At 32.2% G+C, this 21,961-nt stretch overlaps 5 protein-coding genes across 6 annotated transcripts; 1 reads left to right on the top strand and 4 right to left on the bottom strand.

Annotated features, from left to right (window-relative positions):
- Positions 1-4,992: 4,992 nt before the first annotated feature.
- On the bottom strand, positions 4,993-7,149 carry Gmer (GDP-L-fucose synthase-like protein). Its single transcript, XM_018512897.1, has 6 exons — positions 6,886-7,149; positions 6,672-6,786; positions 6,449-6,577; positions 6,163-6,376; positions 5,925-6,062; positions 4,993-5,258 (listed from the first exon to the last, which is right to left on the bottom strand). Exons 1-6 carry the CDS (start codon positions 7,008-7,010, stop codon positions 5,023-5,025), a joined length of 957 nt encoding a protein of 318 aa, XP_018368399.1. The 5' UTR covers positions 7,011-7,149; the 3' UTR covers positions 4,993-5,022.
- A 1,331-nt stretch (positions 7,150-8,480) lies between these two features.
- On the bottom strand, positions 8,481-13,866 carry CtsL1 (cathepsin L). 2 transcript variants are annotated; one of them, XM_018512916.1, is made up of 7 exons: positions 13,285-13,866; positions 10,270-10,386; positions 9,766-9,918; positions 9,500-9,691; positions 9,225-9,430; positions 8,998-9,149; positions 8,481-8,783 (listed from the first exon to the last, which is right to left on the bottom strand). In XM_018512916.1, exons 2-7 carry the CDS (start codon positions 10,366-10,368, stop codon positions 8,572-8,574), a joined length of 1,014 nt encoding a protein of 337 aa, XP_018368418.1. In that variant the 5' UTR covers positions 10,369-10,386; positions 13,285-13,866; the 3' UTR covers positions 8,481-8,571. The 2 variants fall into 2 exon arrangements, with proteins under 2 accessions (XP_018368418.1, XP_018368419.1); XM_018512917.1 differs by having other exon boundaries at positions 13,301-13,866.
- Positions 13,867-14,521: 655 nt separating this feature from the next.
- On the top strand, positions 14,522-15,680 carry ND-B15 (NADH dehydrogenase (ubiquinone) B15 subunit). Its single transcript, XM_018512918.1, has 3 exons — positions 14,522-14,784; positions 15,317-15,460; positions 15,540-15,680. The coding sequence occupies exons 1-3, from the start codon at positions 14,656-14,658 to the stop codon at positions 15,606-15,608; spliced, it is 342 nt and encodes a 113-aa protein (XP_018368420.1). The 5' UTR covers positions 14,522-14,655; the 3' UTR covers positions 15,609-15,680.
- Positions 15,681-15,922: 242 nt separating this feature from the next.
- On the bottom strand, positions 15,923-16,840 carry LOC108764593 (trafficking protein particle complex subunit 31). The gene is made up of 3 exons (XM_018512900.1): positions 16,563-16,840; positions 16,176-16,485; positions 15,923-16,063 (listed from the first exon to the last, which is right to left on the bottom strand). Exons 1-3 carry the CDS (start codon positions 16,727-16,729, stop codon positions 15,965-15,967), a joined length of 576 nt encoding a protein of 191 aa, XP_018368402.1. The 5' UTR covers positions 16,730-16,840; the 3' UTR covers positions 15,923-15,964.
- Positions 16,841-17,297: 457 nt separating this feature from the next.
- On the bottom strand, positions 17,298-21,952 carry LOC108764573 (WD repeat-containing protein 6). Its single transcript, XM_018512859.1, has 13 exons — positions 21,779-21,952; positions 21,377-21,548; positions 20,993-21,163; positions 20,757-20,907; positions 20,460-20,684; positions 19,981-20,383; positions 19,721-19,852; positions 19,159-19,643; positions 18,875-19,060; positions 18,266-18,801; positions 17,748-18,184; positions 17,485-17,647; positions 17,298-17,405 (listed from the first exon to the last, which is right to left on the bottom strand). Exons 1-13 carry the CDS (start codon positions 21,843-21,845, stop codon positions 17,339-17,341), a joined length of 3,195 nt encoding a protein of 1,064 aa, XP_018368361.1. The 5' UTR covers positions 21,846-21,952; the 3' UTR covers positions 17,298-17,338.
- Between the last annotated feature and the right edge of the window lie 9 nt (positions 21,953-21,961).

Here is a 21,961-nt window from a genome sequence, read left to right as displayed (position 1 = left end):
TGAGAGCTTTGTTACTCACTTAACAATTATACACATAAATGCGTAAAAATAAGTTATTTAAAATTTATAAAGAGTTTATGAATTTTTAAACAAGAAAAAAAGGAAAATAATCAATTTTTTAATGTATGTAACCGCACATCGATGAACTGCAGTTGAAAAAATTAATTCTGAATACAATATACAAAACACACATATATTTAATAAATAATAAGATTTTATTCGGACCGACAAGAATTAAACACTAAGTATAAGAATATTCAAGCCTATGACGGTCAAAGCTAGATCTTTTTTGCCTAAACAATTCCCAGTGAATTATCTATATCCTATATATGTACATGCATATATATCATATTTTTGTAGTTATTCACATATATTTAATTGTGAAAATATAGAATAATGCATTACTGCGACAAGATATTATAAACTTTCTACTAAAAATAAATTAAGATTAATTATTGACGAATATAAATTAAATTTGTTCCTTCTTCTTTTCTTTTTTTGAGTTCAATCATGTTATTTATGAAATAACTAGAAATAAACAAATATGATTCTGTCGAAGATATTTATACTGTTTAGCATTAATTGGCTCTCAGTTACGTCACGAGTTCTCCGACCTAAAGACACCCACGTGAACGAAATCGCAGACAAAGGAATTCATCGTACCAAGTTAAATCGAATATACTGCCGAGAGAAAAAGAAAATATTTAGAGCTTTGTCGACCCGTACACACGTATACGTACGATGCTAATTTTCCAGGCCTATGCGAATACAAATATAATCAATGTCACTTTAATTAAATTATCGTACGCTAACGAACGGCCGTGTACACGTCACGAGTGAATTACCAACTAATGTACTTAAAATCGCGTTATTTTTACTGTTGCAAATTGCTACCATGCTATCATTTATCTCCGGTAATATAGCCCAAATTTTTAAATATAATAAATTAATTTTGGCACGTCATTTATTTAGATCGAGGTGATCAACAGAAGCAATAATTTCACTTCAAAAAGCCAAGATTAGTTTTTCATTATGCAAAATTATTTATCCAAACGACGTACAGAAACTTAATGATGAACTCATAATTCTATGCGTCATTTGGATAAAGTCGATAACAATATAGCAAAAAATTGATAAAATTTTCGAAAGATTCAACTTTACGATGATAGAACTAAACATTTTATCTTTTGTTCTCTTAAGAGTAAGTTTTTTTAACAATTTTATTAATCAGAAATTAATAAAATTTTTTGAGGAATTAAGATTTCTAAATTTCAACTTACATCAATCAAATTCAATGATAATTCAAAAATATTACAAGTAATACTTAAATGCCGAAATGAAAAGTACTTCCTAATCAAGTGATTTTCATAAACATTTGTCCAAAATAATTTTTAAATAATCTGTACGCACCTTTAATGGGGTAATACTCTTATTTCCAAAGTTCCAAGACCGATGGTCACCTGACTCTTGATTCTTAAATAACCGAACTTGTCCGTTTTCGAGACCGCTACTCTTCCCCGGAACGGCGCGCTCACTGCGTGGACGACGACGCTGTGTCGGCTGTGTCGGCGACGACGCTCGGCTTCGGTTCCATCAGCCGGCCGAAATCACTGGCGACTCCCCGCGTCTCTTTATCCTCTCATCCCCATTAGACGTCTTCTTGATAGCCCGCGTACCTCCTCGCGAAACATAAAAAAGGAACAGTTTCTTTCCGTTTTCGCGACGTTCCACGCGACGACGCGCGTTATAAAATCGCTAAGCAGCGTCTCGTCCTCTTGACTTAGCCTACTGAAACGCTATCGAGATATCTGCGACGGAACAGAGCAGACCGACCGCAACCGGGTCCGAGATCGCCCCGGAACTTCGTGCCTCCTTAATGTCATTTTTCGGATCCCCTTTAAATGAGATAATATCGAAAAATGCGCTACCACATACGCTATCACCGGCCACGTGCCGACTGCCGAGTGCCGAGAGTGCGTGATCACTCTGCGTCCGCGCCACCGCCGCGAGAAGAGCACATCTTGGTACCGACGAGCAACGAGACGCATCAAACCGAACTACCCCGAGACGCGACTGACTGCACCGTGCCGGCTTCGAGGTGGCACCCAAGATATGGGCTCCCTCCCCCTAACCAGCGGATCTCCCACCGTCGCGATGGCACCAAAGGGCGCTTGCGTCTCGACGCCGAGCGTCGGTTGCACCGCGTCCACCGCGTCCACCGCGTCGCTTTGCACCCCGGCAACGTTTATTCCATTTCTTCCTCGCGTGTGCGTCCTCCTTTCTTCTTTTTTATTTGATTTATCTGCCGCTGCCGAAACACGTTCCGCAAGTCGATTGGCGGTTTAATAATTTATTATCTAGCACAGTGATGCGCAACCTATTTCAAAGGTCATTTTCAGAGAATCATTTTTAGAAGTAGGTAAAATTCTTCGGGTAATGATTGTTTCGGTTGCATAAAATAGAAAATATGATTTTATATTTTCGACTATGAGCTGGCGGGTCGCAAAAAAAATCATAGGACCGCAGGCTGCGCATCACTGATTTAACACATCGTGTTCTTCGTGTGACAATTCTTTCCCGTTGATTTATATATATATATATATATATATATATAATTTCTTCTTCGAAGGCATGCAATATCGTATTATTCATAATACGATTACGCATAATCACACACAGCAGAAAACGGGGATAATCAAAATATACGTACTTCCGTTTTGACAGTCTCTTATCTTATCGCATAGTATGTGATTTATGAACGATCCGTTACACCACCCTCCTCTTGATTAAAATCGTTGCTCATTTATAATCATATTTAGATTTATCAGAATAATCGCGCGTATACGCCTACACGGTAAAAGCGATTTTGCTGAAGTATCTGAAAATTTAGCTAGATACAGATCTGAAAATAAGTAGTTTTGTTGAATCATTAAAATAATTATGTAGAAAAAACTCAAGCATGATGATTTAAAATACCTGTATATCTCTACGTTATGCATTGCAATTTCACTCTAATTATCCAGCATGGTATAAAATATCAATAAATTGTATAAATTTACAAGAAGTAGTGTAATAGTAAAATTCTTGGATATATTAATTTATACATTTAGATTTAGGAACTAAGGACAAGACCAATCATATATTAAAGATTTGACAACAGTTACAAAGCTGCTTTTTGTGCTGAACGCAGCTATTATTAGGTATGAGCAACCACCTTGACCAAATATGGCATTTTTTACTCATGTGTATTTAATCTCATCGATCGATTTTTACTTAAATATTGTTTAAAATATCTATATAAAAAATTTTTACAATATACTGCAATTTTACTAATCATGAATTATATAAAGTGCAAACAATTATAAAGTTTCACTCTTTATTTAACATCAAATGTTTATTTCGTCTTCATGTAAGTTTTTTATTCAATCTTTAATTCGATTAGTTATTTCAGTCTACTACTGAGAATGCTAAAAATGAACGAGATGCAAAGAAAATAGCGACGTTAAATTATCACTGAAGAAATGCAATTTAATCGCGGCGAGTGAACCGGCAATCTGATTATATCAGACGTTAATTATGTCCGCTCGAGATCGATCATTCAATCTTGGAAGAGCGACTTATACGAATAACGACACGTAGGAACGTTTCGAGGAAAATGGTGATTCATTTTTCTCGGGGGAAACGACCACCAGGACGAAAAGTCCCTCGCGTCGCCGGTCGAAGATGTATCTCGATAAAGACACGCGCCTTGTCTTTATTCGAATTGATCGACATGACACAACGGTCGCTCGCCATTGCTAAAATTATCTGACCTTTTTTCTTCAATGATCTTTTATTTCCCGGTCCATTATTCCCGGGATCTGGGCCGATTGTACTGACGTTAGCTAATTAAAATTTTCCTCTTTGCCTTTGTATCAACGAGGATGTTACAATGGGAAACAGACATCGGCTGTAATTTGCGAATGGACGAACATCTGCGAACATCATCCTTTATTCGACTTTTCAATTCAAAACATAGATTCATTTTTAAAAAACGTGAAATGAATCATCATTATCTAAAAGGATCCAGCATGTATGTTCTTTACAGCATATATGCGACATTTCGGATATTTTATTAAAAATTAATTAAATCTCAAATTATAAATTTGCTAATGAGCAGAAGTTGGAATAGTTTTATTTGCGATTCTGTCTTTTTTAATTAAAAGAAACCACTTTCATTAAGAAAAGTAGACTCCAAGATCTACGAGAAAATTATAACAAAGAGCAAAAAGTTATACCAAAATATATAAAACATATATATACATATAAATATATAATACATTAAGGATTAAAAAAGACATTCTTGATATTACTAATTAAAAATTTGAAACAAAATTTTCTGCTTACAATAATTTACGAAAATTGAAAATTTCATTTACATTTCATATTGTGGCAGTCAAATCGCATCATAAAGCGATCTAACAACCAAATTTATGCGCAAGCTGACCTAAAATATACTTTAGGAGTGCTGCGAACGAGCGAAAATAAATGCATCGCCGCAGGTGTTCGTCTGAATCTATGTTTAGTATGCACATTGGTAGGTAACTTTCCAGATCAATAAAAATATTCATGTATCCTCAAATGTTTATTTAACAGTTTGAAAATACTCACCGAAATTACTGTGGATTTTAGGAACCTTGCTCGAGCTTGAAATATAAAAGTGGACAAAAAGCTTTGAACTCGTTCTTCCTGAGTAACAAATACTATATTTTATAAAGATAATTGACTTCAAAAATAACTTTTTACATTATATAATAAAATTATACGATTTATATATACATATATATATATATATATATATATGTACCACTCAATCTTCAGTACATTTTTCATTATTTTTTATCATACAGTTTCATATCATTCATTCTTAACAACTTATATTATTTAGCATTGATATATCTGAATTCTAGTGAACTATAATTTAGTTCATATTTTAAAGTATAAATTATCGCAAGATTATAATAACAACTTGCAACCTCCATTTTAATTCCTCGCTTGATCGTAGTTTTTTATATACCAATCAACAGTCTCTTTAATCGCTTGTTCGAAAGGCGTAAATTGAAAATCAGGCAGGTACTTTCGTAACTTTGCATTGCTTGCTGTTTTTTTGAATTGTCCATCTGCTGCCGATGTATCATACACCACCTTTCCCTTAAAGTTGAAAGTTTGCGCCAGAGTCTCTGCCACTTGTGCTATCGATTTTTCTTGCGCTTCATCCACTAAAAATTATCATTTTTCTTTCGCAATTTCCACGATAAAGTTATACAACACTGATAACTGCAATATTACAATATTGTTTAACCCTCTGTCGACAACATGGAATTTTATTTCTTCCAACAGCAGAAGTCTTCGAGAAATAGAGGAAATTCTTTTAATTGCAGGTTATATAAAAAACAAAAAATTCTGGTATACTTATACACTAAGTTTTTAACGTTTAATCAGAAAATTAAAATTGAATTTTACTTATTCTTTATAGATTTAAATTTATCCATTAGTGACAATCAAAATATTAATTAGTGATGACTTTAAACATCCCATGTTGTTGATAGCAAAGACATAGAGAATGGACTGTGCGATCCGTATCTAAGTAATGTATCAAATGTGGTCGACAATAATGAGAGAGAGGGACCGTGAGAGTCAATCTCCCTCTCATTCTCTCTCCCATTACATCATTGAATGGAAAGAGATAGAAATGGCCATCTGTCACGGTCCCTCTCTCTCATCCCTATCGACCATTTTGACACATGGATCACGCAGTCCATTCTCTATGTCTTTGGTTGATAGTATAGTAAAAGTAGTAGCAGCTAAAGTTATTGATAAATAATGTTTACTAGAAAGTTAGAAAAAAATTGGGGAAATAATACTATACCTAAATGAATAATTACCTGATAGTATAATTGGTTCCACAGAATCATATTCCCGCAGTACCCAAATTATTAATTTTGCTAAGTCTATGCTGTAGATGAATTGCCTTAAAGGTTTACCAGAGCCCAATACAGTAAACACTTTATCTTTTGTATTTTCTAATAGAATTAAAATGCTAATTTGATAAGAAATTCAAATGATGGTTATACATAAAACTTATTTTTACAATCAAGATATTGATTGGTGCCTTTTTCATACCATCTTTGCACAAGTCATAAAGTCTTCGCATTAAACCAGGTATTACATGACTATCATTAGGATGAAAATTGTCGTGTGGACCAAATACGTTGCAAGGAATCACACTGGTATACAGCCTGCCGTGCTGATCATAGTAACCTCTGTTAGCAATATCTATGAGTCGCTTGGCATGACTATAACCATAATTCGAGGAATGTGGTGGTCCATTGTGAACCTGAAATACATATAATACATGTACTGACCTACATACACATTAATTATAGTCATATCTAATATACGTTACTACCATAGTTTCATCTATTGGATAAGATATTTTATCAGGAAATATACAGGTGGAAAGGCACGAGACAACCTTCACGACATTGTTCTCGTGAGCAGTATGCAGAACATTATCATTCATGTGTATATTATTCCGCTGCAATAAAAGATATTGAAATCACGATTAAAGCTACAATACAATAAATTGATACGCAAATAATGAAAGATATTATGTCCTTCGTGATATTTACCAGAAAGTCTAAATTATGTGACATATTGTGGAAGAGACCACCAACCATAGCAGCTAAGTGAATGACATGCGTCGGTTTATGATGCTCGAATAACTTCCGTGTACTCTCTTTATCACTGCAAAAGTCATTTGGTTAAAATAAACGTCATATACGTAGCGTTTTGCAATCCCGTTAATCGTTTGGTTGATTTAACCTGTCACTTAATCTAACCTACCCCAAATCGGCATCTTTGGATCCAACAAATATCCACTTTTCGTTTTTTCTTTTGTCATTCTCGATAACATTTTGAATTGCTCTACCAACGAGTCCGGTACCACCAGTTACAAGCACAACATTCATGTCGCATCAAAGGAATCCTGTTAAATTCTGACAGTTAATCAGTAGGTAAATGATGATAAACTAATCGACTATGGCTGTCAGCTGTGTTCTAAATTTACTGCCGGCGTGGCCAGCGCTGAAAATGCTACAGTTTACGTCGCGTGCACTATAGATTTTCAGTACAAGCAGTAAATTTTAGAACATCCAATAACAGTGAGGTTGAGGTTGAATCTATAAGAAACAACCAATCATATTTATCTGCTCAGCGAGCAGGCTAGCCGCTTTGTCAATTTGATTTGAACACGCTCAATGTGCAAATACTTTGAGGCGGTTGCTTGATCAATCGGAAGAATTTTATAAATTGACCAATCAAGAAACGCTTTAAAGCATTTCTAGCATCGCGTTGACCGTAAAGATATAGATAATGAATACCTGAATTACATTGAGCAGTTTAAACATATATACACAAGCTCAATTGTTATAGAATTAAAGATTAAAAGATGACATACAGCCACAGTAGCCGCTGTGATATATGAAAAACAGCAATATAAAAAAAAATGTTGAGTAGCGCCCAACATTTGATATTGAAAATCGCAATGAAAGCAGTTTTTACTCTGCACCAGTCCCGAAATTAAAATTAGATTTTTGTTTCTATAATTATTTTAGAATGAGTACAAGTTAGTTGACGATCAATCGTCGTCTCGGTTTCCGGGAACAAAATGAAGCAACATTGAAAAAACATATTGCAACTGTCTAGGAATGCATGATGTATCACTGTCGAGTATCGCATATCCAACTTATTATTAACAAGATCGAGATAAATAAGAATAGGATCATTAAACAATTTTTTATTTTCTTTTATTTCCTAAAAAATAGAGATCAATTTGCATAGTAAATAGCTTGACTCTGGATTATTACCCGAGATATGTGTAATGATTTACTAAAATACTTAATTAGACCTTCATCATTTATTAGTTTTATAGATTTAGTGTAAAAAATTAAATTTACATGAAATATATCATTAATATATTCTTATTTTAAGATATTAAGATATTTTAAGACATAAAATATCTCGGGCAATAGTATCATTCTAAATGTGTGAACAAAAAATAAAAAATTAAAATGTAACATATCCTAAGACAACATATCCATAATTGTCACTAAATGTAATAGACATATTAAAACGATAAACAACAAAGTACCATTTTCGATGCTTGCAATTTTCGCGAATGTCTTTATTCTTTGCTCTTTATTCGAAAGAACTAATTTCTATAGAAACCTAAGAAAGTTAGGAAAACTGCAAAATTTGTAATTACAATCGTGGCAGTGTCGTTGCGCTTGGCTTAGCGCCGAGACACTACCGCGTCTCCTGATTCCTGCCATAGTGTGGTAAAACAGGAAAACTGGCAATAGGAGAACGTCAATTTTATCAATTATATTAAAATATGATTTTAAGGAAATCATATATATACATCAGAAACGATATAAAAATTTATTCTAAAATTCGTAAAACTTTATTAGGCCTCTCACAGCTGTCATGTCTGAATTAGGTCGAAACTAAAAAGTTAGTTATCAACGGCAGTTAAACGAGAGGATAGCTGGCACTGCTTGCTATACCACAATGATTGTCCTTGTTTCTGGCCATTTTGATGTAACCATTTTCACCCCATGTTTCGCCCCAACTATTCTTTACCAGCCAATAATCATGACCGGTTTTTGAGTCTGTACCATAGCCAACGACCAACACACCATGATCTAAATTTTCTGAATTGCACTCAGGATCAAAATACACTCCTAAAAAATGTGAAAAGATTTAAGTAAAAAAGAAAAAAAATGAGAACACAAGTTCAAATTTTATTACACAAAAATAAGTCTTTAACTAATCATTATGGATTAAATTTTTGATTTATAAGATTAAAAGTCATATATACAAGTTATAAACTCATTAAATTTTTTAAAAATTAGCTTATATTAACTATATTAAATAAATATATATAAAATTACATACCTTCACTATAAAGCTGGAAAGATTGATGAGAGGCATCAATAGCAACCGAGACCGGACCTATAGTAGCGACTGCAGCCTTTAACTTGTGCTCATTTCCTCTTGGAATATCTACGAAACCGACATCAGTAGCGCCGCTATCTCTCGGATTGTATCTGCAATTTCAAGAGTTTAATAAATCATTAAATTCTGTGTATGTTTTTCAATCATGCAAAATAATTAATACAAACCTGCACTTGTCATTCTCCGCTTCATATGGGTAACTCTTTTCGGTATCAAGGCCTTTGTTATCTTTGACATATCTAAAGGCATTATCCATCAAACCACCATCGCATCCTTGGTTGCCATACTTGCCAGAACAATCAACCAAATTTTGCTCACTAAGTGATACTAAAATGCCAGCCTGTCTGAAATGCTGTCCTTCCAAAGAGCCAGTCTGCAAGAAAAAAAAGACGATGAATAATGCCCAATCCTATTTATTAAAGGTATTAAAAAATAGGCTTACAGTAGAGAATGCCCAGCAAGAGCCACAATGTCCTTGATCTTTAACTTCTGTAACAGCACCATGTTTCCTCCAATCGACTTCTTTTGGCAATTCGACATTAGCTGGCGAGATAAATGTTGCTCCCATAAATTGCTTTTGACCCTTTGCTGACTTATTGAAACCATTCAAAGTATTGATAAATTCATGATGCAACTGTAAGAAAAATAAGCGTTTCACGAAAAATTGCTCGCTTTGTGATACAGATAATTTGCTTTTCAGAAATTTACCATATCGCCGTATTTATTCATTCCTAATTTGTAGGGAACTTCATTCAGTTCATATTTCTGATTGTGTTCAACAATTTTGCGCTTGTTATCCAAGAAGATTTTCATTCTATATCCCTCTTCAACCGAAGATTGGTAGACTTTTTTATGATGTGTCTTAAAGTAATAACCATTATAATCAATATTTTGTTTAATTTTTCAACTATTTTAATCATCAATTTTATTTAATAATTAGATTCGAGAATTTCTTGCACAGTGATTTCTTTCTTTTCTTAACAAATATTTAATCATATCGTATTTGCTATAAAATATATTCTACAAAAGAAACTGATCCACAACATTAAAAAGAAATCTATAACTAATAAACAAAGTATTCATGTCACTACTTATAAAGAATAGTAACTGGATATGGAAGGTTCGATTTTCATCTTATTTAACTCTTCAGAGTAAACACTATGATGCAAGCTGCAATAATCTTAAACTCTACTATAAGTACAACTTTTATACCTTAAAAATGAACCATTCTGCATCCAAAATCTTGTTAAAAGAAATAGCTTGTCCCGTGGCAAAAACTGCCAGTAACAACAGGACTACCACACTCTTCATGTTTCTTCCTCAAGTCACCTACAAAAAAGAATTATTCCAATAATATAATATAGAATAAATATAACCCTTATATATGAAACAAAAAAGTTAATTTTATATTGTAGATTAAAAAATTCAATCTTATTGAGAAAATTCATGAATTTTATTTTATAGTGCAATATCAAATAAAAATATAACCTAATAAACTAGCAACGAGTCTTAGCTTGAAAGAGCAGAGTTCAAAATTTACGTAAGAGAAAGAAAACAACATTAATAGCATAACAAAGCTTTGTCCTGCCGCTGCAAATATACATGATCAAAATTTCGAAAATTGCACAAAAATTCCATAAGAGACATTGCATCAACCGTTTGTCCTTTTTTTTGCACCACAATTATCAAGAACTTTTATATTCGAAAAGAATCATTTTGTTTTTCTGATTCTTAGAAAAAAATGACGCATTCTGCACGCACTGTCAGAAGCAATACGCGTATCCATGCGTGTATATGCATATTATGTAATTGTGTGCAATAAAAATACCTCGAAGTCAATCAAATGAAAATCTCTGCTACGCCATTTGCAGTTTTATGACAATTTATTTTATTATATTTTTCTCTTCTGGATATGCGCGTGTGTTGCATCCTCCGGAATAATCGTTCGTTCGATTATCCTGCCGTTCATGCTAGTGTGATTTTAACAATGACTCACATTTCTCGCAATGGAAAACACAAACCTGTGGTAAAATTGCTGCGATGACACAGCGATAATTGCTCTGTGCCAACTTGGGTCCAGTGTAGGTAATATGATTCTGTTTCAATGGAACACGCGAGAGACGTACGGTCACGTGGAGATAATACATATAACGGATCTCAAAATCTTGACCTTGTTACAGCGCGTCGAACAATGAGCGGCTCGTGTCGTTTACAAATCAATCACATACATGTGTCTGCACACACTTGTACTTGAAAGTGTCTCATGGTCAGAGTTCTTTATCAAAGTTTTTCCTTTCGTGTCAATTTCAAATTTGGTTTGATGTATTCAGAATGCTTTAGCCGAGACGTAAAAAAGATTATCAAATTATTACTAAGCTTGAAAAGAAATCGTGATAGGAAATCGATAGATTAAAGTTTAAAGGCCCAGTTTCACAATATACAACTTGTTTCTTATCTCTTTCCAATTCTAGAATTAGAAAGAGATAAGGAATAAGTTGAACTTTGGTTAAGTCGATCATGAATTTTAAAACTAAGCCTTCAAACTTTAATCTATTGATTTCTTATCACATCCTTTTGTCTAGCTTGTCTAGACAAAATATGATATGAAGATTTCGACATGTATTCATAATTTACTGCAGTATCAATCTATCCAATGGTACTCTAAAAACAAAGTTATACATAAAATTGGGTGCTTTTCATTTGATGACACAAGTCGACACAAGTGTCGTTCTATCTTTGTCACTCTCTGAATGTCAACAAGGATAGAATGACGCTCGTGCCGATTTGTGTCATCAAATGGAAAGCATCTATTGATGACACTGACGTCACAAATATATCGGATGTTATCTCCCTTTCCTTGAAATGACGAAATATATGATTATGAATTTCTCTTTTAAACATAAAAAAAACGAAAAAGTTTTCATATCTCTTAATTGCGCACTAGACGCATTTGCTACCACTCGACATGATAAACAGATTTATTGAATCACGTGGTAAATACATGTATAAAAAGAGTTTATAATTATATATGCCTCCATCGCGATGTTGTCTTAATCGTCTTGATTTAATTAATAATTTTAATTACAAAATGTATCCATTTAAACAAATTACAGTAATATATACAATATTCAACAAAGATTTTTTTTCTATGTAATCATAAATGTTCTATAACACATAAGACTTTGATATACTCAAAGCATGATATAATTTTATGTTCCAAGCATTTGCCTCATGTATGTGAAGTGTAATGTTAAAATATTAAACTCTCAATTATTTTCTAAAATAATTAAACAGACAAAAGAATAAATATATAGTTATCTGATAGGTAACTGATATCGATCTTTGCATGATACCAATTTCACATTTGTTTGTTTACGTAAACAATACGAATGTACGAAAAAGTTGATCATCCTAACTTCCGTGATTGGAATTCTCTACTTCAAGCTTTACTTAATACATAAAGACAATGTCAGGAAAAACACATTGAACACAATGATTTCAAAACCACCACCTAATTTACATTAACTTTAAATTAATGGAGTTGTTTGTTAGTTCCACTTTCAAGATTAATATTCATCTTGGAATTGATATTTCCTTTATGTCCATTTCTACCAATGTAAATTAATTTCAATTTAATTTTACTTTTTATGTTTAACCCTTACCGTACCATCTACAATTTGATGCCTCATCCATACCATCAAGGGTCACTTCAAATCTCTTCGTTTTTTCGCCTCTTCAAAATAATTTAAAAAATCTCTAAAAATTCACTAACATACTTTCAACTTTCTAGAATAAATATTGACTCTTTATTTTGAAAAATAATAAAATGTAGTATAATTTATAATAACCGAAAGACTCAAAGAAACTTGCACGAACAGGAATCGCTCGGTCACTAGTTACCTATATCAGTACGGTAAGGGTTAATTTAAAGAATTAAAAAAGATAGAGTAAATTTTACGAGCCCTAATTTTAAACGCCCTAAACGATGCTTCGATATTAGTAATATAACATGATGTATATCCTTTAGGTTAAATACACACAATTCAATTTTTACGAAAATCTAAACGAGCATTATCGCGTTCTGTATAAATAATGAGATGGTAGAAAAAAAAACAAAGAAAATTGAAGCTATTCGTTTCTGTTACGCAAATTGAACTCTTCTGCTGGAAGCAAACGGACTGCGTTTCTTGTTTGATCGAGCGTTTTGTACAAGGAACTAATACTTACACGAGTTTACACTTACGAGCTCTCTTTATTCCTGGCAAAACTTTTTCTCGCTATCTGAGTCTACCACGGACAATCTGTGACAATCACAATCGTTTCCGACTAGCAGTAGGAGCGTCGTTCTTTTGTATTCCTCCCTCTCCCTGTTATTACTTTCCACCATCCACCACTTCCACCAGCATAGGCCACGTGATTCAACGACAATGGAGTCCATTGGTGTCGCTGGCGACGTTCGATGTTTGTATGCACATACATAATATATGTATATATACTAGCTACGCATCGCATTCGTTGTTTATCAAGTTCGTCCGTTGAATTCCAGCGCGATGATCTTCCGTATCGTTTTCTACAGCTTGTACAGAGTGAGATAAGACGATTGTGACGTCGCGACTGCGAGTCTAACTTCAGTCTTGTCGGTCATGTGTCTACGATATCGAGACCCAGATTTAATATCATCCTCGTGAGGGGATTCTGCGACGCAGCTCTCTTTCAAAAGCGGAAATGATAACACGCGTGATTAAGCTTGTCACGAGGTCTATACCATGTTTAGTTTCTCTTCAGTGATAAACCGAATGATGCAACCGACCATACATGACACCGTCATTGGACATTTTTGGAAAATGACGTGTTCTGATAATCCGATATAAGCTGTTTTTTTTTTTTTTTGGAACAGCTGACGAACATCGTTTTATCCTTTATTAACATTTAATGAATAACGTAGAACATTTATTGTGTCGACTCTTTTCAAAAAAACAGCCGTTGGAAATTACAGTTCAAGTTGTGTACACTATAGATTAGTGTTACTGGTAAAAGTGCGTATCTGAATACGATTAAAGTATAAAGGAAATTATAATAATGATACATAATTCATTTATTTTAATTAGATATCATTGTGGGTGCGCTCAGCGGAGCAAGCAGCTTTGCAACATTCTTGCAAAATTCTTCAACATGGTTCTGGCTTTTTTTAGTTCCTTATGGATCTAAATGTATAAACCAATCGTATTGAAAAATTTCACAACAGTTGCAAAGCTGCTTTCTCTGCTGACCGCAACCACTGAGACAAAAATATAAGAACACTGATCAAATCTAACTTATATTCATTGCATGGGCGTCGCCATGTTGAAAATTAGACACCAGCGCCTCTGAACTTAAGGAACAAAACTACTTCGTATATCATATATAAATTATTGGTGATAAGTTATCGGCTGCGGTCTATTTGGACGCTCACGCACTTTAAGCGCTTCCCAGATATTTGCGATTACTATATTGATTACGATCGATAAAAGTAACGTACCTGCTCGCGGGGTAAAGTAGAGAAGCGCAGTGAAGGGTGAAGGGACAGAAATAAGGTAAAAGGTTACGAAATTCAGAGTCATGTCGTCGAAAAAGATATACGATGTCACGCCGGAGCAACGCGAAATCGCGTTGTGGAGAGCTGCGAAACGGAAGCAGTTACGCGAATTGTATCTAAGAGATTCAGGACACCCGACCAAAAGTCTTCTCGTACGTACATACACGGACATTTAACTTAACCTATAAGTCCACAAATATTAGCGATGCTTGACTCCGTAGATAATATTTACGCCTATTTACGTTTGATTTATGAAATTGCATTCATTGTTATTATTTATGTACGACGGTATTTTGTTCACTCGCATTTACAATTTGTTATTCCGATTTTTGTATTTCTCGGATTCAAGTATGCTCAATATTTTTCAAGAATATGAAGTAGTTTATTATTAAAAATATAACGTTAATAAGAATTAAAAAATCGAATAGGATCATAAATGCATAAATATTTATATATGTATGTATATAACTTTTGCTTTATTCAATTGTGTACACTTTATATTTAAAATTGTCTACACAGAAATTATGTAACAGATTAATGAAACATGACAAACTATCTGTTGTACCTTCATGTTTAATACTTTGTTGATTTTGAAATAATAAATAATCGATTTTAGAGTATAATTATGTCTATGTAAATTAATTTTAATAAATTATCACATGATTACTCATTCTTTGAATACAGTTTGATACAGGAATATATAAATTTGCTGCCTCGAAAACATCGATACAGTCGCACTTTGTACCTACATTGGTACGATACGTGTCGCAAGTTGGATTGATTGGATCTCTTATTTTCATGACTGCAATAACATTAAAAAGAAGAAGGGTAAGCCAAATGTGTTTAAAAAACATAAAATTCAAGAACCAATGTAAAAATATTAATATGTAATGTGTATTTTTTATAGGATAAAAAAGAACACTTGTATCGTACTGGACAAATTGATTATGCAAGCAGATCACATAGATTCTGTTAGATGATTATTTTATTAAAGTACATGCAGTTGATGTATCTAACTTAACACTAGATGATATAAAATAAACTTATAGGAAATATATACATATATATGTATATATATTAATGTTAAATCCAATGTATGTTATTAAAAGAAATAAGAAAAACATTAAAGATTTTATAAACGTATAGTTATGAAATGAAAATTCGATGAAGTGATACTAGTCTCAAATATAAAAGGTACACACATAAAATATAAATTTAACACAATAATTAAAGACTACAGATTTATCACAACAATTGATAAACTTGTATATAGATATTATATATTTTATCATTATAGAAAGAGTAATGTAACGTATGTGTTTATTCCCTTTATTAACGATCTTCCAATTGCTTGTCACGCGCAACAACAGCGTCATCGAATTTAACCATATATGTAGTTCCTTTATGCCAGTGTGCCGTTACCTTAGCAGGCTGCAATAATATTTAAAACATTTATAAATTTTGTCCCATAAAAATATAAATGTGCAAGCTTAAAAATTGATCGATAAACTATCTCAAAAAGAATAAATAACAAACTACTTACAAAGCCGCAATCGCAAAGTACAGCCTCCACAATACCAGCGACAAAGGATGCACAGTTCAAGCTCCCTTTATCTTTAGGTACCGACACAAATTTGTTTACCAAGGATTCCTTTTCGATGATGTAATAAGTACGTTCATCGTCGTTTGCATGTTCCAGTTTATCGGCCTCTCGACCAAACAAGGACTTCCACACTGTACTTTTGATAAACAGCAGTACATTAAGGAGCTTTATCTCACGTTTGCCACCCTTTTCTCGTACCACAAGTAGATCTGTTATCCTGTGTCCAACTTCTGCTCCAATCTCTGCCAATCTAGTCACAACATAAGACAATATACATTTAAGTGAGTGCGAGATAATGAATGATAAAGAATAATTTGATCTACTTACTTATTCTGCAGCTCTGGAACGGTATAGACTCTGTTTTGACAATATTGCACTAATTCGGAGAATAAGAGGGCAAAACAACTCAAGCTAACCTCTCCTTTACCTTTACTCAAGGATTTATCGAGGATACTGGTCCGTGGTCTTATGGCTGATATCGTAATACTTGACATCTTTATATAATTAAATATGTCATGTAATTTTTATAAATATTATGAATTATTATCAAGAAATATTGCGCGATCCTATCAAAATACTACACACGGTACTGTCATTTTTTTTTACGATTAAACTGACATCTGATGGCAGTGACGACTAGTGGCGAGTAAATCGAAAAAGAAGAGGTTTGTTCGAATTGTTTTAAATATATTCAAAACTGTAATTTTTCTGATATCTTAGAATTTAGAAATTTCAAATATCATAAACAAAAGTAAATAATTCTATTTATTTTCAAAAAAATACAAAATTTCTATGTTATATATTTATACAATTAGAATTCATTATTTCACAAGTCCCGTATTTTATTTCAACTTTGTATAACTTACTTTGTGTTTAAAATAATAAAAATATTTTCTCTAGTTAGATAAAGAAGATATGGGAAATAATTAATTGTTCTTGCACATATTTAAATGTGTAATGATTTAGTTTATATTTACATAATATTGAATATTACAAATATTATAGATAAATATAAATATATATACATAATATATATAATATCATATATACAAGACACTTCGATAGAAAATATTTTTTACACAAATGGTGCTTTGTGTAAAATTTTAAATGGACATTATTTCAAATCCTCGTCCATATATACAAATAAAATCGTTCCAGCTTTTATCATGGCTGTTAAAAAATTAATATTTATAAGAATAGTGAAATAAAGAAGACAATTATAACACCAAATATATATCTTTAAACTTACTTGAGATAACTATATAATTCCATGCCTTGCACATCCGTAACAGATGTAAATACTTGATTTAAGATATCTACATGTATGACTTCATTGGAACATGAATAATTATAAGTAATAACTTGCTGATCTATTCCCACGCTACATATTGTATTGCCTTTCAATTTCACACCTGTTGGTATTATACATTTTTATAAATTTCTTAAAGCATGTGTGGAATATGCAATACATATAACTGTAGCTTAAAAGATGTCATATATGCCTTAACTTACCAACGATTTGTGTGGAATGTGCGGATGCTGTATTCCATTTGGATAATATTTCAGCTGATAGTTTATTTTCTGATAGATAAATTTGAAAATAGGCGACATTGAGAAGATTGTCATCACCACCGGTAACCAAAAGATATTTATTCTCATTCATATCCTTTAAATCAAAACAATTAATGCCTGACTGATGCAAGCTAAATTCTGCAAAAGGGATATCGTCGAAATTCAAAATATTCTGGTTCCTAGAATTTGCATCCTCGTGTATTTTCGAGACCATGTCGGTAAAATCGAAAAAACGTAACTTTCCGTCTGTACTCATTGTTAATACAATTACTTTGGATTTGTATAATAATATGTGTATCTTCAAAATGCAACGATCTATGTATTTAGTAGATACTTTCAAATATGTATTGTTAGTTACAATATCGTATACAAGTAGTCTGTAATGGAAAAAAGGAATATTATTTTATAACTCTCGTAAAACGATATATCATTTTTGATGAAATAAATAATTAAATTACCTTAGATATCCGTCTGCACAAGCTATAAAGACTAATACATAATTTAATTTAGGATAATAGGCGTAAATATCCATGTAACGTGTTTCTGGTTCTTCAATACAGGATTGCTTAGTTTCCTGCCATGGTTTTTTACAATACTGATTTTGTTTATAGAGCATATGAGAATTCACATCGAAACATGACATATTTAATTTTTTTATTGAATGTGGATTTTTTGGCTCAACACTTTGGAAGTTGAAGTTTAGCTTCCAAATCTTCAATTGTGCTCTTCCTCCACCAGAAAAAACTAGATATTGAAACTTGGATTCATGTAACATATTTAATTCAACAACACTTAGGCATCTAATACCCGAAAGATGGCCATTAAAAGTTCCTAAATTTTTGAAAACGTTCCATTGAAAATCGTATTCAAAAATACTGCTGATACGAAGAGTGCAGTCTTCACTACCGGATATGAAAATATTTTCTCGATATTGATCTGATTGTTTAATCGAAATGTATCGCAAGCAACATGTCTCTTTTATGTGAAATCCATTCTAGATATAAAAAACAACAAATAAAGAAAGGTTTGTACAATTATTTTCTTTTTAATAGCTTAAAATCACTTACCTGTAAAACAGGATGTGAAAGAAAAAGAGAAGAAGCCATATCACATACATGGACCTGTTTATTTTTAATGTAAGCAAAATTGGCTTTTGTATGTGATATTACACAGTCCCACGATCTATGACCGCCACCGCAAGGAATTCTGACGACTACGTTTTCATTCAACAAGTTATATATTATAAATTCCACCTGAAAATGTTATTGTAAAAGATATAATGTATTATTACACAAGATTTTCTATTATTGTGTGCATATATATTTATATGTATAAAATTTTCGATTTATACCTGTTTAAAACCAAATACAAAAAAAATCTCATTTTTTTCCGTCCTTCCTACTTTTTTCATATTCACTTTTAACATGCCACTAATCCAATCCATTGGCATCTTTTTTTTATGCAGCATTACCAAGGGCTTCATGTATGTAAAAGAATCCTTTATTAAATGTATTTGATAAAATCTCAACATTCCATCACGTCCAGACGTTATCAAGTTTTCTCCAAATATACAAAACGACTGGACTCCTATTTTACCATGAATCCTATCAAGTGTTTGAATAGGTGTTCTACTAATATCTGTGTTAATAACTGCGTCAAAATATATATATTTCAAATCATATACATAAATATTCCCAGCTCTATCTCCACATATTAACAAATTATATGATGTCCCGTAGTTCATAGGAGGATTAACATCTTTATAGATTATAGCTGCAGTCAACCAACGTTCTCGACTGGGCGGCAATATGCATTCTGCATGCACTGTAAGATTACCTATATAAAATCATAATGTTATACATGTTCTAAAATACATTACGATATTTATGATATAGTTGTAAATGATTACACACCACTCAATAATTTCAAAAGACCATTTGCCCCACAAGCTATCAAGTCGGAATTGTTTAACCATTGCAAAGATAAGATTTGTGAATCTATTATTTTGTTTTTCTCCGTAAACTGTCGTAAAGTCCCAAGGTACTCTAAAAATACATCATCAATTATTTAATTTTAATAATTAAAAACTTGAAAATGAAAAAGATAATATATTTGTAACAAAAATTCATTTGTATGTTATCATTAAGATTTGTATTATAATAAACATTCTTACCTTCGTATACTATTGCATATCCGTCCCTAGATGCAAGAGCAACAAAGTTGCGGTTTGGAGAAACTTGCATAATATAATAGTGTTCTTTTGTTAAGTATATAGTGTTTTTAAGCATCATTTCTTGGTTGTAATGTAAAAGCGTTCCCAATTCAGTAAAGACTACAATTGTGCCATCAAGCAAATAGGAGACGTATTTAGGAAAATTATATGTATCATTGCCACCAGGTAAAAAAATTGTTTCTAGGCTTTTGTAATGTTCAATAGATTGCATATGTACAGATCCATCACCTCCACCCACGTATACTATATTGTCTTCAGATACATCAATACTCCATATAGGAGCTTTATAGTAAGCTTTATTAAGTAAATTACCTGAGAGTGACCAAGTGCATATAAGAGAATCCTGAAATAGAAAATTTTTTTAAATATACATAAAAGTAAATTATAATTTTCACCTACTGATATAATTGAAATCTTACTTCTCCTATTGTTAAAACAATGTCATTTCTAATTAAAGCTTTCCAAACTCTTGCTGTGTGCATAAACATTGCTTTTGTTGGCTCTATTTTTACTGTCTGCCAGTTTATATTGTTACTTTTAGAATTTTTATCTTCTGTTACTTTCCAGAATCTGACACTTCTATCATCAGATGTAGAACAAATAAATCGCGAAGATGGATCACAAATAACAGAGAAAATAACACCCTAGAATAAATTTACAAGGTGAGATTTTTATTCAAAAATATTATCCTTTTAAATTCAATATAATTACCAAACCTTGTGTCCTGTTAAACGATGCAAAACTGGCATTCTTTTATTAGTGTCATTACACCTATTGTCTATTTTCCATATTAAAATTTCTTGAAATACAGTTCCACTGAAAATAACTAAATTCTCTTGAGAAGTTCCTGATACAGAACCGCCATAGCTAGATATTAATTAAGAAAATTGTTACATTTTTTATATCATTTATCTCTGTAAGAAATTAATTAACAAAAATCATGAAAGGATACAGAATGCATGTTTCTTCACAGCGTATAATTTGACAAGTTTTATTAAATATATTGTATATAGATATATAATTATGGGCAAATAGAACTGCCAATCGTATTTCTTCCTTAAATAATATCCACTTTGCAGCAATTATCCAATCATTGAATTGATTAGTACTTTGTTTTCTAATTCTATATACACATATAGAACAAAAAAATTATTATATCAGAATATTCCAAGTTTTAAATCAAATTGTTCCAATATGCTCTGAATAAAAATAAGAAAAAACAGTTATATAAACATGACTCATAATCTATACTTCACATAGATAATTTTTCTTATTTTTATCTATAGATCATATTGGTATTTGGTTTTGGCATATCATGCATATAAAATTATATTACCTTATGTTGTGCCCTATTTCAACAAGTTTGCAAATGCATATAGACTTGGCACCAAACACAGCTAATATATTATCTTTTCCTACTACAATGCCATGTATATTACTTGGATACAGACAATCCAACTTGCCCTCAAATTTGCAATCCCTGAATACATAGAGAGTAGGTCCCATACCTGCGATAATAAACAAGCGTTCCATAAAGTTGGAAAAATTTATAACTTGATCAAATTTATCTTGTACACATTCAAAGCATTAATTATCAATCATCAAGGTTTTTATTAATTGCGAAAAAATTACTTGTGTAATATTAAAATTCTTATAAAAATTATCTGCATTAAATTAATATTACATAAACTATGTAATATATAATTATTGTAATTATATTAATTAACTCGTAACTAACCTACAAGTACGATATTTCCTACGCATCGAATAGCGAGGATCTCTGTACGTAACAATAACGGTGCCATTTCATATATAATAAATTACATTGCTTTGTCATAAATGTATTGAGGTGCTAACAATCGTTATCACAATTGTTCATGCTAATCCACCTCGCATGCACACTTTGCATTTTCGTGCACAT

This window comes from Trachymyrmex cornetzi, unplaced genomic scaffold (assembly GCF_001594075.2).
Source record: "Trachymyrmex cornetzi isolate Tcor2-1 unplaced genomic scaffold, Tcor1.1 scaffold44, whole genome shotgun sequence".
NCBI lineage: Eukaryota > Metazoa > Arthropoda > Insecta > Hymenoptera > Formicidae > Trachymyrmex > Trachymyrmex cornetzi.
Note: the sequence above shows the minus strand (reverse complement) of the source record. Positions and strands in the feature narration are given on the sequence as shown.

Coding starts and splice junctions, on each gene's coding strand:
- Gmer (XM_018512897.1), bottom strand. CDS start 7,010: ATGAATGTTGTGCTTGTAACTGGTGGTACCGGACTCGTTGGTAGAGCA. Junction 6,063..6,162: donor TTATGACTTGTGCAAAGATG/GTATGAAAAAGG, acceptor TAATTCTATTAG/AAAATACAAAAGATAAAGTG. Junction 5,259..5,924: donor GGAACCAATTATACTATCAG/GTAATTATTCAT, acceptor GATAATTTTTAG/TGGATGAAGCGCAAGAAAAA.
- CtsL1 (XM_018512916.1), bottom strand. CDS start 10,368: ATGAAGAGTGTGGTAGTCCTGTTGTTACTGGCAGTTTTTGCCACGGGA. Junction 9,150..9,224: donor GCGGAGAATGACAAGTGCAG/GTTTGTATTAAT, acceptor TTGAAATTGCAG/ATACAATCCGAGAGATAGCG. Junction 8,784..8,997: donor TTTCCAGCTTTATAGTGAAG/GTATGTAATTTT, acceptor CACATTTTTTAG/GAGTGTATTTTGATCCTGAG.
- ND-B15 (XM_018512918.1), top strand. CDS start 14,656: ATGTCGTCGAAAAAGATATACGATGTCACGCCGGAGCAACGCGAAATC. Junction 14,785..15,316: donor ACCCGACCAAAAGTCTTCTC/GTACGTACATAC, acceptor CTTTGAATACAG/TTTGATACAGGAATATATAA. Junction 15,461..15,539: donor TAACATTAAAAAGAAGAAGG/GTAAGCCAAATG, acceptor TATTTTTTATAG/GATAAAAAAGAACACTTGTA.
- LOC108764593 (XM_018512900.1), bottom strand. CDS start 16,729: ATGTCAAGTATTACGATATCAGCCATAAGACCACGGACCAGTATCCTC. Junction 16,486..16,562: donor GTTCCAGAGCTGCAGAATAA/GTAAGTAGATCA, acceptor TGTTGTGACTAG/ATTGGCAGAGATTGGAGCAG. Junction 16,064..16,175: donor TACTTTGCGATTGCGGCTTT/GTAAGTAGTTTG, acceptor ATATTATTGCAG/CCTGCTAAGGTAACGGCACA.
- LOC108764573 (XM_018512859.1), bottom strand. CDS start 21,845: ATGGCACCGTTATTGTTACGTACAGAGATCCTCGCTATTCGATGCGTA. Junction 20,908..20,992: donor TGTGAAGAAACATGCATTCT/GTATCCTTTCAT, acceptor ATTAATATCTAG/CTATGGCGGTTCTGTATCAG. Junction 17,406..17,484: donor GAATTATATAGTTATCTCAA/GTAAGTTTAAAG, acceptor ATTTTTTAACAG/CCATGATAAAAGCTGGAACG.